This window comes from Toxorhynchites rutilus, chromosome 2, assembly GCF_029784135.1.
Source record: "Toxorhynchites rutilus septentrionalis strain SRP chromosome 2, ASM2978413v1, whole genome shotgun sequence".
Taxonomy (NCBI): domain Eukaryota; kingdom Metazoa; phylum Arthropoda; class Insecta; order Diptera; family Culicidae; genus Toxorhynchites; species Toxorhynchites rutilus.
Window position 1 is genome coordinate 87853258 of NC_073745.1, and position 21995 is coordinate 87875252.

A 21995-nucleotide genomic window follows, 5' to 3' on the forward strand; every position below is an offset into this window, starting at 1 on the left:
AAAAATGGAAAATGTATGTGCTAATGTATGCCAATTGACTCAAACTCATAATCGTACGCTGGTTGAAATCTCAACTCGATTTCGTAGGCGTTGGCCAATTTCCCAAGTCCATCATTAGTATGGTATCCCTTGTTCATTCCCACTATCTTTAGCTGTCTTTAGTCTTATCTACGAGTTTTTTGGTGTATTTGGAAGGAATATTTATCAATTTTATCATTAAGTGGTTTTTAAAATCGTTATTTTTAGAAATTTAATGGTTTATTAATTCCCAGATAATTTCCTCAGTTTTTTACTAGAATTGATATCGGAATATTGTGGAGGAATATCAATAACTTTTGAGTAATTGTAATGTTGACATGTGTGAACTCTTGGGCTCTGGGTCATTGTCTTGGCAAAACTTGAATCCTCGATTCCATCTCATTTTGTTGACACTTTGCTTCATATTTTGTTGACACTTTGCTTCATATGTTCAAATAAACATTCTGATCCAATACACCATCGATGAAAACCAAATTGCTCATACATGCACCCTCATAGCATCCCTCCACCACCACCATGTTTAAACGTTCCTTTCATTGTTTTACGTTTAATTCATCGTAGGATTCCTCCATACGAAACGATAACAATCGGAGCCAAAAATATCAAATTAGGACCCATCTACGGAAATAACATCTTACCACTAAGACATTGATGTGTTTCATGCTGTTTCGAATAATCAAATTGGAGTTACTGATTCCATTTTGCTGAGAAACAGTTTGTCCCTCTGTGCTCGGGCATTCATATTGCCCTTCCTAGACACATTACAAACTTTTTTGTGCTCAATTTGGTTTTGATCGATGGTGTAATGGATCAAAATGTTTACTTGAACATCCTGAAGGAAAATATGAAGCAAAGTGTCAACAGAATGTGATGGAATCGAGAATTCAAATTATGCCAAGACAATGACCCAGAGCTCAAGACATATAAAGTTCGTATATGGTTACATTACAATTACTCAAAAGTTATTGATATTCCTCTACAATATCCCGATATCAATTCCAGTAAAAAAAACTGAGGAAGTTATCTGTGTAGGAAATTCAGAAACCATTAAATTTCTAAAAATAATTATTTCAAAAACCACTTAATGAAAAAAATGATAAATATTCCTTCCGAATACACAAAAAAAAAACTCGTAGAACTAAAGATAGTTGAAATGAACAAAGAATACCATACTAATGATGGAATTGGAACATTGGCCAACGTACCAGCGTACGATTATGAGTTTGAGTCAATTTTCATACATTAGCACATGCTCTTGCCACTTTTAGAGAAATGCAAACCATTATTCTGAACAAAGATAGCAAACCTTTCAACTCTCATATGAAACTATGATTTTATCTAAATAGAATATTCCAAAAGCTTGTTTTCGATTTTTTTTCGATTTTACGTGTCCACGTGGACATTACCTATACCCCGTCTCTCCTTACCGTGGACAAGCGTGGTCATTGTCGTAACCCCTACCCCCTAAAATTGACCACGCGATTGTGAACAGCCCCTTAATAGGCTAGCGGTCGAGAAGCATTGGCAATCAGAAAGCCGATCGATTGATGATGGGTTTTTATTCAAAACTTCTTTTCTAAAACTCATAACTTTATTACCACTTCTCTCTTCTAGTTCAGTTATATCTGGACATGGCTTAACACGTCCGTTATCCAGCCCGATTTGGCCGAGTTTCAGGTGGGGCTCAAATTTTTAATTTTATGATTATTGATTATTGAAGTGCCTATTAAAGGGTGTGTCAAATCAAATTGCATCACGGAAAAAACGCTGTAGAAATTCGCCCAGTAGACCGATCCTTTTCAAAATTTTAGACAGTAAAATAAAAACTATTAAACAACTTTTGGCGTTTTCTTTTTATTCATACTTCGAGCCCAAGCCCGTATGCTCGCACCTTCCTCTTTACCCCGTCCATAAGGTTCTGTACAACGTCAGGTTGTAGTTTTTTTTGAACAGAAATCCATTTTCTCTTGAAATCCGCCTCCGATTTGACAACTTTTGGGTTTTTCCGGAGGGCCTGCTTCATAATCGCCCAATATTTCTCTATTGGGCGAACCTCTGGCGCGTTGGGCGGGTTCATTTCCTTTGGCACGAAGGTGACCGCGTTGGCTTCGTACCACTCCAACACGTCCTTTGAATAGTGGCACGAAGCGAGATCCGGCCAGAAGATGGTCGGTCATCACGAAGGGGGCGCTCCGCTTTCCGCAAGAGCAGATCGCTTGCCACACCATGTACTTTTTGGCTAACTTGGATAGTTTATGCTTGCGAATCTCCTCCGGAACGCTGAATTTGTCCTCTGCGGAGAAGAACAACAGACCCGGCAGCTGACGAAAGTCCGCTTTGACGTAGGTTTCGTCGTCCATTACCAGGCAATGCGGCTTCGTCAGCATTTCGGTGTACAGCTTCCGGGCTCGCGTCTTCCCCACCATGTTTTGCCTTTCGTCGCGGTTAGGAGCCTTCTGAACCTTGTATGTACGCAGGCCCTCCCGCTGCTTGGTCCGCTGGACGAATGAACTTGACAAATTCAGCTTATTGGCGACATCCCGGACCGAACTTCTCGGATCACGTCTAAACTGCTTAACTACGCGCTTGTGATCTTTTTCACTGACAGAGCATCCATTTTTGCCGTTCTTCACCTTCCGATCGATGGTTAGGTTCTCGAAGTATCGTTTTAGTACTCTGCTGACCGTGGATTGGACGATTCCCAGCATCTTACCGATGTCCCGATGTGACAACTCCGGATTCTCGAAATGAGTGCGCAGGATTAATTCACGACGCTCTTTTTCGTTCGACGACATTTTTCCAAATTTACGAAAAATTGACAGTGAAGCATGGCCAACGTGATCTATACACTCTTATCTGATTATAAGAGAAAGCTGAAGATATAATTCCTATAAATTAAATTTCTACAGCGTTTTTTCCGTGATGCAATTTGATGTGACACACTTCAAATTCATTTTAAAAATCCTATTCAATTTGAACGAGAAAAAGGTCATCCATATATGGGTAACGGGGCGTTACCGGGCCTGTTAACGCCTGTTAACGGGGCTACCAACGTGTCAATTAATGTTTGAATCGTACTTAGCCGCAGGAATAGAAGTCGAAAGGTGCAGAGTCGGGTGGATAATGGTATTTAAGCCGTGAGTACAAAAAGTTCAAAGTACGGTCAAATCGAATCATAGTTATTAGCGACATTGCTATGCTATAATCCGTTTTCAACTTTAATCCATCTAAAAATACGTATTCTCGAGGTCTGTAAAGTAGCCCTCCGGTGGCAGGCGATGACCTTCTCATTCGACTCAAATTTCTGCCAGTCGAGTGAATTTTTCAAGTTTGGAAACAAAAAAAAAGTCGCATTGGTCCAAATCTGGAGAATACGGTGGATGGGGCAGTAGTTCGTAGAGCAGTTCGACCAATTTGGCTGTGGCGACGGCGGAATTTCCATGTTTTCCATTTTTTAAAAATCCGCGAACACGCCCCCTTCCACACACGGTCAAATCAAAACTACAAGCCCGTTTCGGCTGAAATTTTGACAGTAGCCTTTTACGAGAATGTACTACACGATAAGTAATCTCTCTTGCGATACTGACACCATCGCGGGCGATGAGGCTAAGTACTTATCGGACAACCCTCGTAAGTACGATTTCCGTAGAGATGAGTGCACGGCCTGATTGCATAAAACATAATCTTTGAAATTGTAGAAAACAGCACTTCGTTACAAACAAAAACTAACCGAAAATTCTACGATTCCAAGTCTCTTCAAAGAGACCTAAATTCTGAGAATCCAATCCGGGACGTTTCTCTAGTTTTATTATGCCATCATTACACCAATCAGCGAACCCTCGGAAATTTCCCTTAACGGAAATCATTCTTTAACTAGGTTTTTAATTGTATCTCGAATTAATTTATCCTTCGGCTTGCAAATTTACCTGCCTCTTTCGTTTGCTCTGTCCTTTCCCGGTCAAGTTTGCCAGCCCGGTCCGGACAGGCTGCTGTTTTCTTTCATCCTTACTGTCCACTTTCCGGGTAACGGGAGGGGCCGCTCTTGCCAACGCTTTGCCAGTGGTCACTTGTAGCCAATGGAAGCGCCTCCGGGGGATGGTATTTCCCGGTAATTTTGTACCGTTGTTCCCACACGGGGTGGCGATGGAGCCGAAGCGATGGATCGCTATCTTTGCGAATGAATTTCAAACCGTGCCTTACGCCCACAACCAATAGATTTTGCGCCGCTGCTTCGCTGTCTTGGTTGCCTTTCATTTTGTGTTTTTCCGAACATTTTTTATTGCGTTCGACCGGTGGTTCGGTGGCAGACGGGTCCGACCAGGGGAGGGTAGATAGATGACTTTGCGATTTCGTTTCCACTTGGCAATGATGGTTTCGTGGAACGTGGAAAATAAATGCCTCCGGTGGCGATACCGAGGCCCGGAGGCAGCTTCGGAAAAGTAAATGAGCGGTAAGCCGTGGGTTAGGTTCAAATTTATTTGTTTCAACGGCGAGGCACTGAAAAACAAAAACATACAAAAAAAAAAACAGAATCAACAAACACCTACGATAAGAAAAAATAGGAAAACAAAACGAACCATTACGGTGTAGGTTAGATTTTTGATACTGGAAGCAATTTCGCTGTGTGATGAGACTCTATTTATATGAGTCCTGCTCTGGACGGAACAGTGTATCGATGAAGTGGCGAACAAATTGTTTATGTAGGCGACGGAGAATGGATGAATATGTAACCTGGCGATGAAAGATGGCTTGTGTTTTTGAGGATATGTTAAAAAAATCGTTCAACGAAAAATCTGCGGATCATCATATACATTTTAAAGTGATTTGGCAAACTGTATCAAAAGCTTGTAAGTTGTACTGGGTATTGTTGACAAAGTTTGCAGAATCGAATAATCGACTACCAAAGGTTTCTTTAAGCTACTCCCAATTCAAGATTTGCCCGCAGCATTATTACAATAATAGAAATAGTTAAAATAATTAGACTTATAATAAAGGGTGTGTCACATCAAATTGCATCACGGAAAAAACGCTGTAGAAACTCGCCCAGTAGACCGATCCTTTTGAAAATTTTAGACAGTAAAACAAAAACTATTAAACAACTTTTGGCATTTTCTTTTTATTCATACTTCGAGCCCAAGCCCGTATGCTCGCACCTTCCTCTTTACCCCGTCCATAAGGTTCTGTACAACGTCAGGTTGTAGTTTTTTTTGATCAGAAATCCATTTTCTCTTGAAGTCCGCCTCCGATTTGACAACTTTTGGGTTCTTCCGGAGGGCCTGCTTCATAATCACCCAATATTTCTCTATTGGGCTATCTCTATCCGGCGCGTTGGCTTCGTACCACTCCAACACGTCCTTTGAATAGTGGCACGAAGCGAGATCCGGCCAGAAGATGGTCGGGCCCTCGTGCTGCTTCAATAGTGGTAGTAAGCGCTTCTGTAGGCACTCCTTAAGGTAAACCTGCCCGTTTACCGTGCCGGTCATCACGAAGGGGGCGCTCCGCTTTCCGCAAGAGCAGATCGCTTGCCACACAATGTATTTTTTGGCAAACTTGGATAGTTTCTGCTTGCGAATCTCCTCCGGAACGCTGAATTTGTCCTCTGCGGAGAAGACAACAGGCCCGGCAGCTGACGAAAGACCGCTTTGACGTAGGTTTCGTCGTCCATTACCAGGCAATGCGGCTTCGTCAGCATTTCGGTGTACAGCTTCCGGGCTCGCGTCTTCCCCACCATGTTTTGCCTTTCGTCGTGGTTAGGAGCCTTCTGAACATTGTATGTACGCAGGCCCTCCCGCTCTTGGTTCGCTGGACGAATGAACTTGACAAATTCAGCTTATTGGCGACATCCCGGACCGAACTTCTCGGATCACGTCTAAATTGCTTAACTACGCGCTTGTGATCTTTTTCACTGACGGATCATCCATTTTTGCCGTTCTTCACCTTCCGGTCGATGGTTAGGTTCTCGAAGTATCGTTTTAGTACTCTGCTGACCGTGGATTGAACGATTCCCAGCATCTTACCGATGTCCCGATGTGACAACTCCGGATTCTCGAAATGAGTGCGCAGGATTAATTCACGACGTTCTTTTTCGTTCGACGACATTTTTCCAAATTTACGAAAAATTGACAGTGAAGCATGGCCAACGTGATCTATACACTCTTATCTTATTATAAGCGAAAGCTGAAGATATAATTCCTAAAAATTAAATTTCTACAGCGGTTTTTCCGTGATGCAATTTGATGTGACACACCCTTTAGTAAGTGTTAAAATTATTTATACGAACCGGATTTGTAAACTGAACCACTTTTCGCAAAATTCGCCAAAACGACGTCGCAGAGATGCCCACGCTTGAGAACGACGTTTGAGAGACTGATTTGGGTCTTCCTCAATTGATGCGCTAGCGGTAGCAATATTCTCGACACTTCTCGAGCACTTCTTTGTCTCACTGGCACGGGAACATTTCGTACTGTGCCTGTGGACTCAGAATTTTCCACTAGACGCTCAATTGTTGATCTGGCAGGACAATCATGACGACCATAAAATGGACGTAGCGCTCTTAAAGTTTAGGCCATTGACTCCCAATTTCGGTAGTAAATTTTAATAACCTCGACTCGTTGTTGGATCCTATATCTTTCCATTATGACATGGCAAAAATTGGCGTCGTTTGCTGTCCCTATCGGTCTACTTTTGTATATTCTTGAATGTCTAAACTTCCGAAATCTGAAAAAAATGATTTGGACATTATAGAAATATTCTACCGATTCCTAGCATTATTTCATTTACTCTAGTGTTTCTAATTTTTGAATTTAAAATTTCAATTGTTGATTTCAAAGTGCGGCATAGTATTAGGTTAGGGAAAAAGTAATCCATTAGTTTTGGGTGAAATTCAAAACTATTTTTAATATGCTCCGAATTATCCGATTTGGATCAAATATGTACTGTTCTGTTGTAAAATTGTTGCCAATCTAAAAGTAGCTCCATAATGTCTCTATCATAGAAGCCTTGGTACTTATTGGCGAAACACTCTAACTCTCTCGAACTGGCGAAAAACTTCTCTTGATCCCAATTTCTTATCACTCTAGAAATTTTTCTAGGCGAGAAAAAGGTGGTTATCGCTTGGTGCCGGGTCCAGACTATACGGTGGATGCATTAAAATATCCCAATCTAGCTTTCGCTATTCCACTGAACCAAAATCTGGAGGAGACCCACGGTCGCAAAATTTGCAAGTACCGACCATTGGCCGTGGAGCTCAAGGAAATGTGGGGGCTAAGGGAGGTCCCAAGGACTGTTCCAGTCGTTCTCTCTGGAACTGGAATTGTCCCGAAGACTCTTCTGGAAGCTCTTCTGAAGGTGTTGAATATGGAGAAGGAATTGGCCAGCATCCAAAAGTCGGTCATCCTTAGAACCTGCGCGATTGTCCGACAATTCCTCGGTCAGGACTTAAAAGCACGAGCATGCAGATACGTGCATTCCGCAGAGCCTAGTCTCCCTTTGGCATTCAGAAGCCCGGGGGCAGGTGAACATTCTGGCTAGGTTTGCCTAGTTAAGAAGTGAGATAGGTCTGCTAAAAATAATAATTTAATAATAAATAATAAACAAAATGAATTGAATTGCACGTATTTTACTGTTGCAGTATCGGCACCATAAACACCATTCACAATTTCAGCGGTCCGGCTTGCATTTTCGCCCTTATAAAAGAGAAAGTATAAAATTCGTCGAGTTATATACAGTTTTTGATTCCTTTTCGCTGTATATAATCGAGTCAAAAAAAAAATTTTTTTTTTGCATGTATTTTTCGTTTTTTGAAAATAAAGGAGGAATTTGATTTTTGATTCATCCCACTAAAGTCAGAAAACATCTTTCTCACATGAAAAAAATTAATTCAGATTCTCTCAGGAGATGATAGACAATTCTATTTGATGAAAAAAATCCTCCTACGCATATGTTCGAATTTCAACAATGACAGAGCTATAGAACTTTTTTTTTTGTTTCGGACTCTGTTGCCTCAAACTGGCTCTACATTAAAAAGCTACGGAAGACGATTCTGATGCTTTCATTTGAAAGATGAGAAAATTTGGTACAGGATATAGTAGTGGGACAACAAAATTAGTGGATTTTAATAACATTTTGGAAGTGAAAACTTAAAAGTTTATAATTCTTAATGTGTTATTATTAATTTTATCCTAAAAATTGATATTAAACTAAGTTGTTTCTAACCATTAAATAGAAGTTCTTTAACAGCTCTACAATTTGTTCTTTGACGCCCAACATCCATCTTTAATTTGGCTGCAATATCGATATAAACAATTCCTGGTGAAAATTCAAGCAAAATCTTCAAAAATCACGATTTTTACCCCACTGTACATGTAATACAGTGGTAGACATTCGTTTAGCCGCACCCTATTTTTCCTCAATATTTTTAAAAATAAGTCAATTCTTTGTACAGTTTGGCTCATAAAAGACGATTATTGTTTATTTGTAATTCAAATATGTGAAATCAGGGTGGACATTCGTTTAGCAGCATCCTAAAATTTCAATAAACGAAAATTAGCTAGTTTTTAGTATGTCCACCTCCATTCCAAAAACTCGATTTGGCATCGTGTCAGACAGCTTTTAAAGTGTTGCCATATTGATTATTGTCCAACATTCCTGAATTACTGCCTTGAAACTGGAAATGTTGTCAAATTGTCATCCGTTTGCATAGACCATCTCGGCCAAGATTCTCCATAGGTTCTCTATGGGATTGCAATCGACTGCCAGCAGGTCATTCAAGAAGCGGAATGTCCTTCTCGGCAAACCATGCCTTCGATAGCTTGGAAACGTGGATCTATGCATAATCCTGTTGAAAAACGACATCCTCGGTAACGTTATTCTCAATATGGCCATTCAAAACGTCGTCCAGTAATTGAAGATACTTTTCGGAGTTCATTCGGGTGAAAATGAAACAAATGAGAACCTTGCGAACCTTGAGAACGGCTCCCCACACTGTCAAACTTCCGCCCCCAAAGTTTCGTTTCGATCCCACGACATGCCGTTGACTTAAATTGTACCAATAGTAACTGTAACTGTCCGGATCATCCAAATTGAACTTTTTTCGATAGAAAATACAACATTTCTCCATTCTAGTTTCCATTCCATGTATTGCCGGGCGAAAATGAGATGATTCTGCTTATGGGTGGCGGTCAGTTTCGGCTTCCCTTGAGGTTTCTTCCACATGATGTTTGGTGACTCATTCAAGATGCGCGCAATATGCCTCTTCGTTACTGGAATAACCGATTCTGCCTTAATGTATGAGCAGGACTTCGTTTCCTGGTTGCTTCGTGTCTTATTCGACCTTTAAGACGCAAAGTAACTTTGGTGTTCCCATTTGTTGGTCGTTATATCCCATATTTCGGGCACTATTTAAAGAAATTCCGTACCACTTTCTCAGATAGACCAATTTTTGTTACGATCGAGCGATTAGAAAACTTTTGTTCACTGAATATCTTTATTATTTTTCCGCCCCTCTTCCGTCAATAGAATACCTTTCGCCATTCCTTTAAATTCTACGTAAATCACTAATCTGACCAACTTCTTACGTTGCATATGTAATATTTATCTTGTAAATTGAACATTCCCAAGTATTTTTTCAAAAAACACAGATAAAGGCTTGGTGATTATGCGAAAACTCGATTTTTATGCCCTGCGGCTAAACGTATGTCTCGGGAAGAAACGACGTTTGAATGTTTATATCCACCGATGCCGCCTTGTGTGTGTGTGTGTGATTGTGACGCACGTCCTTTCAATAAAAGTGACTTAAATATACTATCACTACAGCAAATAAGTATCCCGTTAAAAAGAACATTCCTAGTTGTTTTTTAAGTGTTTCAAGTTTTTTTTCAAGTGCGGCTAAACGAATGTCTATCACTGTAGCCTCTTAAACTTCACCTTAACGTTGAAAGGTTACATTTCTTCTTGAAATAAGCCATATTTGAACAAAAAGGCAAACTGTATATAATCGACCCCAAAATTGTATATAATCGAATCACATATAATCGAGTCTGTATATAATCGAGTCCGACCTGTATTGTACATTTCGAGCGTTTCACCATTTAGATTCGTGTGAAGAATAATATGTTCAAAGTTAGGGTTTCCTTTATAACTACGAACTTAAATTCTTGATGACATGTTACAATGAAATTAAATGAAGTAATCAAACATTACTTTTGATGAGAACGATATGCATATAAAAAACCGTAAACTGATGCTGGTACAGGATACGTACTTGAGATAACCCAACTGAGATCGCTTCATCAGCGTTAATGATTATCTCATTATCTTGTTTTTTTAAATACTATCTGTATATGTACAATTGGTTCCCTGCGCTTCCGAGAAGAGCCTCCATGTTTTATATAAATATAAAACATAATTAAACCGAACCGAATGCATCGCTCTCAATGAAAACCATTCAACAGCAGCGTTTCATTCACTCTTCGGAGGATAACGACTCGGCAGCCCGCACAAGCTCTCGTTGTTTCTGTTTTTCTGTTCCGACTCCGACTATAATGAAGTGTACCAGCTATGTAGAGATATTTTATTTCCAAGAAAACATTTCCTCTAATTCAATGTGTACACACAGTTTTTTTATATCTCTCCCCGATCCCCGAACCTATGGCACACGTTTCCCGTTTCCCGGGCGCGCTATGGTTCCGCTCTTCCTCTCCGTTTTCCTGGAAAGTGGCATTCATCGGGGCGAGCCTTATGGGTTCCCGACGTAATTGCGAACGTCATAGTCATTAGTGAGTCAAACTGAAACGCATAGCCCACAGAGCCGCAGCCGCATTTTATGCAAGGTGTGCACAAAAACACAACCAGCACACACAACCGGGAAAGAGTGCAAACAAAAAATAACACTCAACATAAAATAAGGTGAATAGGAAACCGCCGAAAGCGAAAGCCAAATGCGGGAGTGGGTCTCTTTGAACCCATCCACTCGGATAGGCGATGAGAGCGCCAAGGCGTCGTCTCCCAGCGGTTCGGTAGTCATCTTGTGGTCGGAGTCCTTTCATTGAGGCTTCGCGACGCATCGTGTTTTTCATTCATGTTTACCTTTCTGGGGAGAATGTATATCCGCTTCGGTTAACGTGGGGTTGATTCCATACAAAAGGTGTAGCTTTTCGCCGGATTCTTTCGCATTCCACTCTGATACAACAATTAAAGCTTCCATTCGGTGGGTAATATTTGGATTTTTTCTCCATGTTTTTACAAAATTCAAGTATCGTTGTCGATTGTGATTGCTGGAATAACACGAAACAGTCTGCCCCTAATGACTTCTTCCTTCTTAACGAATGCTTCGCTTAGGATACATTTCGCCAACCCACTTCTAGGTTATATCAAAGCAGAAACAACCATCATAATCGTCAAAGCGGGAAGCGGAATCGCGGAGAACCCATGTTGAATCGAACGCTTCTGCTTCTTTTGCCTTTTTTGTTTTCCTAAATGCATTTTTGATGTTCACTTTTATCGAACCCTCTTCAATCCCTCTCTCCAATACTTGTGGCAGAGCATATTCAAAGCGACATTTTATCCTGACTCTTTGTTTTCATCCCATTAAACTGCTATGTTAGTATTTCAAAACATTGGAAAAGTCCCTCTGAACCGTTCCTAAGGGGCCGTTAATAAATTTTGAACCACACTTTAATGACACTTTGGAGTGCAAGCGTTAGGGCCAGCCAGCCAGTCGTACGCGCTTATCTTATCGGCGGGTCCCGTTCTCCAAAGGGTCTTGGAGAATATACATCTTTTATTTTCAAAATAGGTTCAAAAGCCGGTCAACGATACGGGGCATGGAGCGGAGTGGAACAACTGAATTAGAACAAATATAAATAAATTAGCTGTTGTGGGTACAGTTAGCGGGGTTCTCGAGTTGAAAAGGTTCGGAGCGAAATGCGTTGCGTTGTTTGGGTTAACATGTTGGCTATATACAAACGCCTAGCATTACCTTAATTCAGATAAGGGTGCGTTTTGGTCCGCTACGTATGATAATGGTTTATCACTTTAATTTCGAATTCTTTTTTCAATGCAGTGAACCATTGATAAGATAAATTTTAATATCATATCTTTTGTTATTATATTTTATGCGTTGAAGATACATTGGCGATATTCATTAGTATGGTGTGTAATCTTTCAGTTCCGTTGAACTGATGCATACTAATGATGAAATTTTCTTGCCAGATTCGCCAGATCATTTGTTACCCGAAGTGGGGTGATATTTATGTTTATCTTTTAGGTTGAAGTATTCCAATACTACAGTTCTTCAAAGTCGCAACTAGTTTTTATTTATTGTGCTAAATCAGGCCGCATATTTCGGGAAAATAAGTAATCAGAAAGTATCATTGCCGGAGAATAATGTGGGGAAACATTTTAGCGTATATGTTTAAATAACACGTTGAGCCCCGCGTTGGAAACCAGAAAACATATCACGTTTTTATGAAATATTTTAAACATTATTAAATTTTTTTGTTGCAACGACTTAATAAGATTTTCATGAAAATTGAATCGGAAAATTTATCTGATCAGCGGAAGAGTTCTCCCAACTCATCTTTTATGTTGCAGTAGTTCTGCGCAACTCAAGTATCAGTGGAGTGCTAAAAATAGAATTGCGTGCCATGATAGTCTCCAGAGATTGAAACAGCCATCAAATGCAGAAGTAAGGCCTTAAAAAAAATAAGGAAGGCCGATACGCTTGCTATGCTGAAGAAAATATACAAGGCTCTCAGAGAAGCTAGGGTTGCCTCAACATGTTCCGGGCGACACGTGCCACTGCACAATTGTCCAGGAGATGCATTGAAGTGAAAATTAGCATTTAGAGCTCGACAGTTATTCTCTAGACAAAAACTGTCTTCGACAAAGTTGTTACATATGATAGAGGGCTCATTTTTATGTTATCTAAAATAGGGTGACCAAAATTGTCGATGAAATGAAAACTATAACTTTCTTATCTTTATAGATAGAGGTAAATATGGTTCGACAATATTGTAGTCCTAGTTATTTGAGACATCTTTGTAGAATTTTTTTTCTATCTCTTGAAATAACCGATAACGGGTGTTAAATAAAAAATGAGAATTTTTTCAATCACATATAAAAAAAATAATTTTATTTTTCATCGATTTCAGTATTTTTTATTAATAACATAATGTATTTTCTTCAAAAAAATGTCAGTGAATGTTTGGGTAAGGGCCGTGGTCTGCTGTTCGACGCAACTTTGTCGCGATGCTCTCACAAGAACGTTGTACGGTTGTACGAAACGCATTTCCAGCAAGGAAAAAAGTTCACGGTGGCACATTTTAAGGAAGAAAATGTACCTGTCAGTACGGTATATCGTATCCTGAGTTCCCTGAACGTAGAGCGGAAGGTCGGAAGTGGTCGTCCGGTGACGATAATGACGAAGCAGAGGAAGACATCGTTAAAGAAGCTGTTTGACAACAAGGACGCAACCAGCCTGCGTGACGCCGGTCGGAAATATGGCTGCTCCCGCGTATTGATCCATCGGACCCTCAAGATGGAAGGAATCGTCTGCAGGAAGAAGACGAGGTCGCCGGAGTACACGGAGGAGCAGATTGAGACGAATAAATCACAGTGTCGGCGGATGACCAAAAAATACAGCGGGACGTCTTTCGTTCTGGACGACGAAAGCTATTTCCGCTGTCCAAAACGCATATTCCAGGAAATGATAATTACTACTCCAGCGACAAGTCATCCACACCGCCTGAAGTGAAATATAAGTTCAAGCACAAGTTTGAACAGAAAAGGTTATGTTGTACATCGCCATTTCCGACCGGGGCATTTCAAAGCCTTGGTTTAAGCCGAGCAGTCTGGCAATCAACCAACAAATCTATCGAGAAGAGTGCCTCGATAAAATCCTGCTGCCGTTCCTGAACGAGCATCACGCGGATGGGTAGTACGTCTTCTAGCCGGACAAGGCGTCTTCCCATTACGCCAAGAAGATGCTGGCATATCTTGTGGAGAAAAAGATACCGTTCGTGCCGAAAGATCGTAACCCAACAAACTTGCCCCAGTGCCGCCCAATAGAGTATTTCTTATCCGGAAAATGGACGTAAGTGCCGTACAACGTTCTTGTGAGAGCATCGCGACAAAGTTGCGTCGAACAGCAGACCACGGCCCTTACTCAAACATTCACTGACATTTTTTGAAGAAAATACATTATGTTATTAATAAAAAATACTGAAATCGATGAGAAAAAAATTTAAAAAAAAATTATATGTGATTGAAAAAATTCTCATTTTTTATTTAACACCCGTTATAGCGTCATTTTTTCTACGTTACATACAGACTGTCACCAAAAGACGTTTAGAACTTTTTAATAAAAAACATTTTACGATGCAGAACTTGTCAATATCTCAACTCCACTCAAAGTTATTGATATTTCTTCTCAAAAAACACGCTCTTTTCATTTCATTGTCACTTAAAAACTCACAAACTTAATAAATGTTTGTTGACGGAATTGGAAAAAAACAAATTTCACAATATATAATATGTGTTTTTCAAAACTATGTTATTTTTTGTGTTTGAGTAAATTAAAATTGAAATCATGAGTTTTTGGATGAAACCCCACCAATAACTTTGAGCAGGATTAAGATACTGACAAATTCTGCATCGCAAAATTTTGGTATTAATAAGCCAGCTAGAAATGTCAGATGCTCTCGTATTTCGAGGCTTTTTTGTTGTCGAACCAGAAACTGCGAGAAATTTTCATTCCAAAATTTTTTGTTTACAAAATTATTAATACGTGCCGCTGTTCACAAAGATATCTCAACGTGCCGCTGTACATAGAAATGCTGGCAGACTATCGGTCTATATAGGAATGAGTTTTTATTGGGATTCTTATGTTTTGGTTATTGGATGGATTTAAGTAGTGCAAAACCTTATAATAATGTTGTTCGTTTCAGTTTTTATTACATAATAAAAGAATAGGTATTAGAAAACGGGTATATGCACAAATGAATTGTAGAGAATTTCTGTGTTATTTGGTAACACTGACAGTGAACTAGCTCTTCATAGTTGGGCGATCTGCCCCTTCATGACTAGATTGAGAAAATCGCATTTTAATATAAGAATCTAAATTTTAACAATTGTTTATAAAAACTCATTCGATACCTTTCGTAACATTTGTGAATGTATTGAAGTTTCCATTATTTGAACTAGTTTTAAAATGCTCCAAAGGTCTTATGGCAAAAGCGACCAAAGTTTCATGTAATCATGCAGATTTTTGTAAATTGCTATATTTTGAAGCAAGATGAGGTTTTCTGTACTAGAATATATTCAGTAGTATTTACGATAAGAAATTGCGTCGTGTATTCCCGCCAATTATTTCATTTTCAATGATTTTTCAAGCGGGTGCGTTTTACCCCCCGTTCCTCTACGTTCATTTGGAAAGGAGGAATTTAAAGGCATTATAGGAGAGATACTCAAATAATTCGCCCTTCTCGTAGTGATCATCAAGATTGTGAGAATTTCAGATTAAAAGAATTTTGTAATCTAATTTGATTAAAATTTATATCTAAAAACAGATCAATAAAATCATTTTTGCTAGACGGCCATAGTTTTCATAATGAGCAATTTCTAATGAAATCGACAAATGACAAAACATGAGTATTTTTGATTCTAATGAAAGCTTATATTCGGTTTGGATTCGAGGAAATATGAGGAGATATGAGCATTTGTAATTTTTTTGACTCAAGCGTAACTTCTGGAAGGGGCGTATCGATTTTGGTAAGAGAAATCTTTGATAATTTATGTATAACTATGAGTCGTACCGAAATAGTGTTTTAGAAAGGGTTATAGAGTATCGATGTTTAAACGTGAAAAAATATACACTGAGAAAAAAAGTACTCTTTTTTTATTTACAAAAAAACTTTAATTTGTATTTTATAATTTTTTTTTTAATTTTTTTCATGTAAAATAGAAGTTATGTAAAAAAATTTAAAAAATCAGTCCAAGATGGTGAAAATATTTTTGACAAACTTTGTGGAACATCGACTTTTTATGAATTTTCGGAACCTGGAGTTTTTGTATGTTAACAATCATTTTTAGCATCCCATCAACTTAAGTTTCTCTATCAGTGACTGATATCAGTCCATTCACTCTATAAGGAATATTGTTCGACTGATGAACGATGTTTGAATTTGAGTAACTTTACATACATATACAGAGGTACCTTAAAGATAGCTGACTTCAGGTACAATGTAGGCATAACGTAAACATGTTAATTATTGATGTACCCATAACGTCCGGTTGAACCAACGAGGTGTATTTGTGTTGTTGGGATTTCAATTCTACTTTGAAAACGGTTCGTTTTTCTATTGTGCAACATGAATAATGTGTTAAATGTTTGTATCAGGATAAAAAAAGATTTTTCAATATCGCTACGTTTTGTATTAAGCCACATGTCTAAAAATGTTTTTCAACGTAACTCCTAAACATATATTTTACCATAATGATGTATTTGAAAAAGCTGTTGGAAATTACAAGCAAATTCTTAAAATTTCATAAATATGACGGTATAACACGACAAATATATTAAAAGGGTCTATTACAAAAAAAAGTTGGTAAATTGGAAGTACTTTTTTGAATATCTCGAGAATGGCTGTATTTAGAAGGAAATTGATAAAGAACTTTTTTATTTTAAATCACATCAGAATTCATAATTTGTGCCTAAAATTTATAGTTAACAAACAAAAATTCGAAGTTTCGAAAATTCATAGAATTTCGATGTTCCACAAAGCTCGTCAAAAATAGTTCTACCATTATAGAATCATTTTTTGAATTTTCTACTTCTTCTATTTTATTAGAAGAAAAATAAAAATACGTATTTTAGATATTGAACATTATATTTTTGTGTAAATAAAAAAAAACGTTTTGCGATTCACGTTTAAACATCAATACCCTATAACTCATTATAAGCACTATTTCGGTACGACTTATAGTATTTGACATATAAATTTTCAAACATTTATCTTACTAGAATTAATACGCCCTATTGAAAAGTTACGTTTGAGTTAAAAAATCCCATTTGCTATGGAAAACTCATATTTCCTCCAACCCAAACGAATACAAACTTTTATTCGAAGAAAATGCTCATGTTTTGTCATTAGTCGATTTCATTTGGAATTGCTCTATAGGAGTGCGTTTTTTCACCTGAAAATCCGTTTCCACTTCCGAACAAAGATCAATTTCGTTAGCGCAAACATCAAATGGACCAACAACACTTATAACAGAGATGAATCATCCTTCGGCTGAAAATCTTTTCAATAACGAATGGAAAAAAAGCAACACTTATCACGATGTAATTGTAGAGCATATGGGATTTGAATATTCTGAATCTTCTCGTTTCCCTTCAGGGTTTCCGAAAACTTTCAATTGTCATATTTGGTTGGAATATGATTGGTTGAAATATGTGTAATATTTTTATGCGACCCCCCTCCCCCTTCCAGGGTTTTTGGTTCCATTTGCTTGATTAGTTATCGAGTTATGCAGAAATTTGTGTTCCATTTGTATGGGAACCCTGTTTGCCACATGAGCAGATCATCTATTTCTTGGCTAACATTGAAAGTTTTTGCTTCCTAATTTTCTCAGGAACATCAATCTTGTGCTGGGCAATGAAGAACAGTAGCCACGGAAGCTACCGGAAGTCCGCCTTGACGTAAGATTCATCATCCATGATAAGACAATGAGGCTTCGTCAGCATCTGGGTGTACCAATTTCCCGTGACTTTTCCACCGTATTTGCCGTTCGTCACAATTTGAAGGCTTTTACACTTTGTACGTACGCAGTCCCTCACGGCCCTTGACTCTCTGAACGAAATACTTGGACAGATTCAACTTTTTGGCCGCATCCCTGACCGAAGCGTTCGGATTCCGCTTAAACGTTTTCACGACACGCTTGTGATCCTGATCACTAATAGAACATCCATTCTGACCGTATTTCTCCTTTCTCCACTGATCGTGCGTCAATTTCTGGCTCAAAATCACGACTGTATCCTAAATCATCGGCCGTGTTCAGCTGAAATGTTCTCTTTTCCCAAATCTTAAGGCAAAATCAAGTGGCGGCGATCTGGCGTAGTGGTAACATCCATACCTCTCACGCAGAGATCACGAGTTCAATTCTCACTCTCGACATTCTTCCAAAAATGGAAGTAAAAGTGACGAACCAGCCGAAATGTGTTCGAAAGTCACTATAATAGAGAAAAAAAAAGGCAAAATCAAAAGAGTATTCGAACGGGTTTAACAAAGGCGATTAACGCTATTTATAAAAAAAAAGCTAGATAACGAATTTGAATCGTTATTAGATTGGTGTGGAAAATATTTCGAAGCTGGTAGAAACTACTTTGAATAATAAAATAAACATAGATTAAAATAATCTGTTTCACAGTACATTTTCAATACCAATCCCGAAACTGAATTGACACAATGTGCCCATTTGCATGTTATTAGCCGAGAGCTATTAGGAATTCCATTGAGCGTGGTTATGAATGTTTTGAGGCCGTTTGCTTTGTACTGCTTTTTTGGTGTATCGTGGTGCGTTACATCTCAGTAGGGCAATACCACTATTCATAGAAACAAGGAAACCAAACAAATAATCAAGAACCAGAAAATAGACTTGGTGGATTGGCCAGTCTTCAACTTATTCCACGGGCTCGAATTAGTGGAGAACCTATCCCCAAAGGTTAGTTCAAAATTAATAAGTACGATTCGATGATAAGGCGATAGGGCTAGTGGGGACAAAGTGATCACCTGCTTGCTTGGTAGTATAACTATTGAATATTGACGCCGTATTGATAGTCACCTTATATTTGAAGGTTTTTGTAGGTATGAGAAAATTTCAATTACGATTCTAGGTGTATAGGCCTAGCTTATTTCTTACATGTACCTACTATTTGAATAATGATTTAAACAAATTTGGACAATAAACCACCCATTAATCTATCCCTTTTAGCATGATATGTGCGAGTGACCACTTTGCCACTTGCCACCACTAAATTGAACTTCAATATTCTTCAAAGAACGGGAATTGTAGTGGTATGTGGACACAGGAAAGGGGCAGGCTCTTTAGGACGACCACTTTGCCCCCCACTTCCCCTATCAAATCGTGTTAGTCCCCGGAATTTCTTTACCATCATTAGTAATAACAACAAACTGAAAAAAAAAGTTAGTCACCAGAGCAATCTCGAACGATTTAGCACAGATTGCCGGGAACACTAGTGCCAGTCATTTGGTACGATTTGTTGCACTTCAGACAAGCCATTCCACTGCTGCGAGTGGATGCTGCAAGACTGAAATTCGTTTGACATTTTCGCAAGCATTGAACGGAGGTAAAAAAAAACGCAACAAAAACAGTTTCGCATGCTCAAATGGTGCTAAACACTGAAATGATTGGGCGAAATGATCTTAACAAGATCTTAATTATTGTTTTCCAAAACGACTGAAATCAATTTTTGATACTGATTCCTTCTCACATAATTCAATGCAATGACCTGCAATATTGCAAAGTTCAAACCATAATAACTTTCTTTGAACAATAAATCGAACATCGAAGACAAGCATCTTTCAACGAACCTGAATCCGCTAAACGTTGTTGTAGGTCTGGCTGGTTACCAACAGAGCAGCACGAAAAAAAAAACTGAAGCGAATCGAATAAATCCAACCGAACAATGGTGTATTTTGACAGGCATCCCAGCGGGAGGTCCTCCGGCTGCAGAGAATTTCTCACTTGATTTATCGATCATAATCGTTTTTCAATAACCAATCCAAAGAGTCCAGCCAAAGTGGTAGCTAAGAAATCATAACTTTGCGCTTCTGCTCATCCTCAGCGTGGTCAGCGTGGATAGCAAAACGGCCGCAATTTTCGGGTGAAAGGTCACCCGAAGCACTCGAAAGTCTGGGACTCACGCGAAGCCACTCGTCTCGCACTTATCCTCTTCGGTGGAGGACACCCGCTGCGGCAGAATTTCCCAACGCATAATAGCCTTTTGTTATCGCCAGCAATCCAGAAATGGACACTCTGCGTGTTGACCAACAAAGACGTCAACATCCAATTGTTCGGATGCCACCGAACGGGATTTTATTCACGGAAACAAGCGAAGCGATTTTGCGAAGGATACGAGATTCCTTCGAGCAGCAGCAGCAGCATTAAGGAGAGGAAACAGAACGATAGCTTTAATTTATTAAGGTCTCAAATTTATTACTTCAATTTTCTATTCAATCTCCTTTTATAGGTTTATAGGATTTTACCCCCTTTCAAAGTTGCTCGTGCTAAAGTACTTTTTCTGGGATTTTCTCACTTTCAATCTATGGCTCGACATTTATTAAAGTTTGAGTTGGATCTCGTCTACTGTCGGCCCAAAACGAGAGACCAAGCGAGAGGGATGCGATTACCAGCAACTGTAAGTTTACTTCAAGTGCTGTTCGATTGAAATCGCTGGGAAAAAGAGAAAGCACGAACCACAATTGCTTCAGCAGAAAGTAGATTATAATGATAATCCTGGTGGGCTTCGGAAAACAATGGTGCAAGAACTGCTCCTCCGGTCGGGCGAACAGCACAGCCAGCAAGGATGTGAGTTGCACTCGTTGCCCGAGAGGATAAATCAAATACAAATATGAGACAACACTGTTCCTACGAGACAAGGGTTCTTGGGACAGGACTAAAGAGGTTTCTGGGTGGAGCAATGGATTGTACGCAGTAGTGAAAGATTTTATGGCGCTGGGGCGATAAATACTGTGTCCACCATCGCTACTATTAGATCGTAAAACAACTTCATCTCAGACCACAGCTTTCTGTTCGCTCGGATCCTTAGCAATGTTCGATGTTTTTTCTCCTTTCTCACACAATTTTCCACTTGTAATGATTCGTGCTTACTTGCTGGTTAGAGAGTGAAGCAATACAAAAAGAAGAAAAACTATTCCATTGTAGTACAGACAAGTAAATGAAGTGAGTGGGATGGTATTGGAAAGTCGAATGCACTTGACGGCGGTGGCTTTGGCGCTACGCAAGGATAACAATAGTCAGAAGGGAGAAAACGCGTTCGCCGTCCTTCGTTCGTTAGGAAAGTTCTGCTTTCGCGATGCCCGCGAGTCAGGAAGCAGGAACGGAACAGGGGAAATTTATACCGATTGGAAGAGAAAGTTGGATGATAAGATTTTGCACTTTATCTGTCACATGGCCTCATCGATGCGAATGGTTTCGCTTCTATTGGTCTAACAGATGATCCATAGAAAAACATAAATTCCATGTATTTTCTGTTTCACAACAAGATTTCTTTTTTTCTGAGCTGTAATTGCCAAATTCATTCAACATATTGAAACCCGAAATGTTCTTGCTGAGTTTTTTATTCAGCCCGCATGAAGAGTGCTTACACAATATCAGTGTCGGTCCCACCTCCGAAAAATATTTATTGTATAAAAAGAAAATACACTCGTCAAAAAAATTGGAGGAACAGAGGGCGAAGTCGGAAATTTTAAGTGATTTTTGATACGCTATAACTTCGTGGAAAATCAACGCATATCGATGGGATGTACATCATTTTAAAGCTTCAACTAGAAAGTATTATTGTCAGCTTGTATTGGCCTCCGAGAGCTGCGGTTAGCCGCAAGCAACTTGTTGACATGTGCTCACTCCTTCCTGAGCCACGATTGATCTTGGGAGACTTCAATTCTCACGGAACTGCCTGGGGGGAACAGTACGACGACAATCGTTCACTGTTGATATATGATCTTTGTAACAGCTTCAATATGACACTTTTGAACACTGGGGAAACAACACGTGTAACTAAACCTCCTGCTAACCCAAGTGCTCTTGACCTCTCGCTTTGCTCGAATTCACTATCGTTAGATTGCAAGTGGAATGTAATCCAGGACCCCAACGGTAGTGATCACTTGCCAATCAAAATTTCCATCACCATTGGG

General features: G+C 39.2%; 1 protein-coding gene across 1 annotated transcript in view; it reads right to left on the minus strand.

Annotated features, from left to right (window-relative positions):
- Positions 1 to 4044: 4044 nt before the first annotated feature.
- LOC129765903 (uncharacterized) overlaps positions 4045 to 21995 on the minus strand; it is a 35679-nt gene continuing 17728 nt past the window's right edge. Inside the window, exon 2 of the mRNA XM_055766349.1 lies at positions 4045 to 4536. Within this exon, the coding sequence (XP_055622324.1) occupies positions 4045 to 4536 (492 nt within the window). The remainder of the gene's footprint in view (positions 4537 to 21995) is intronic.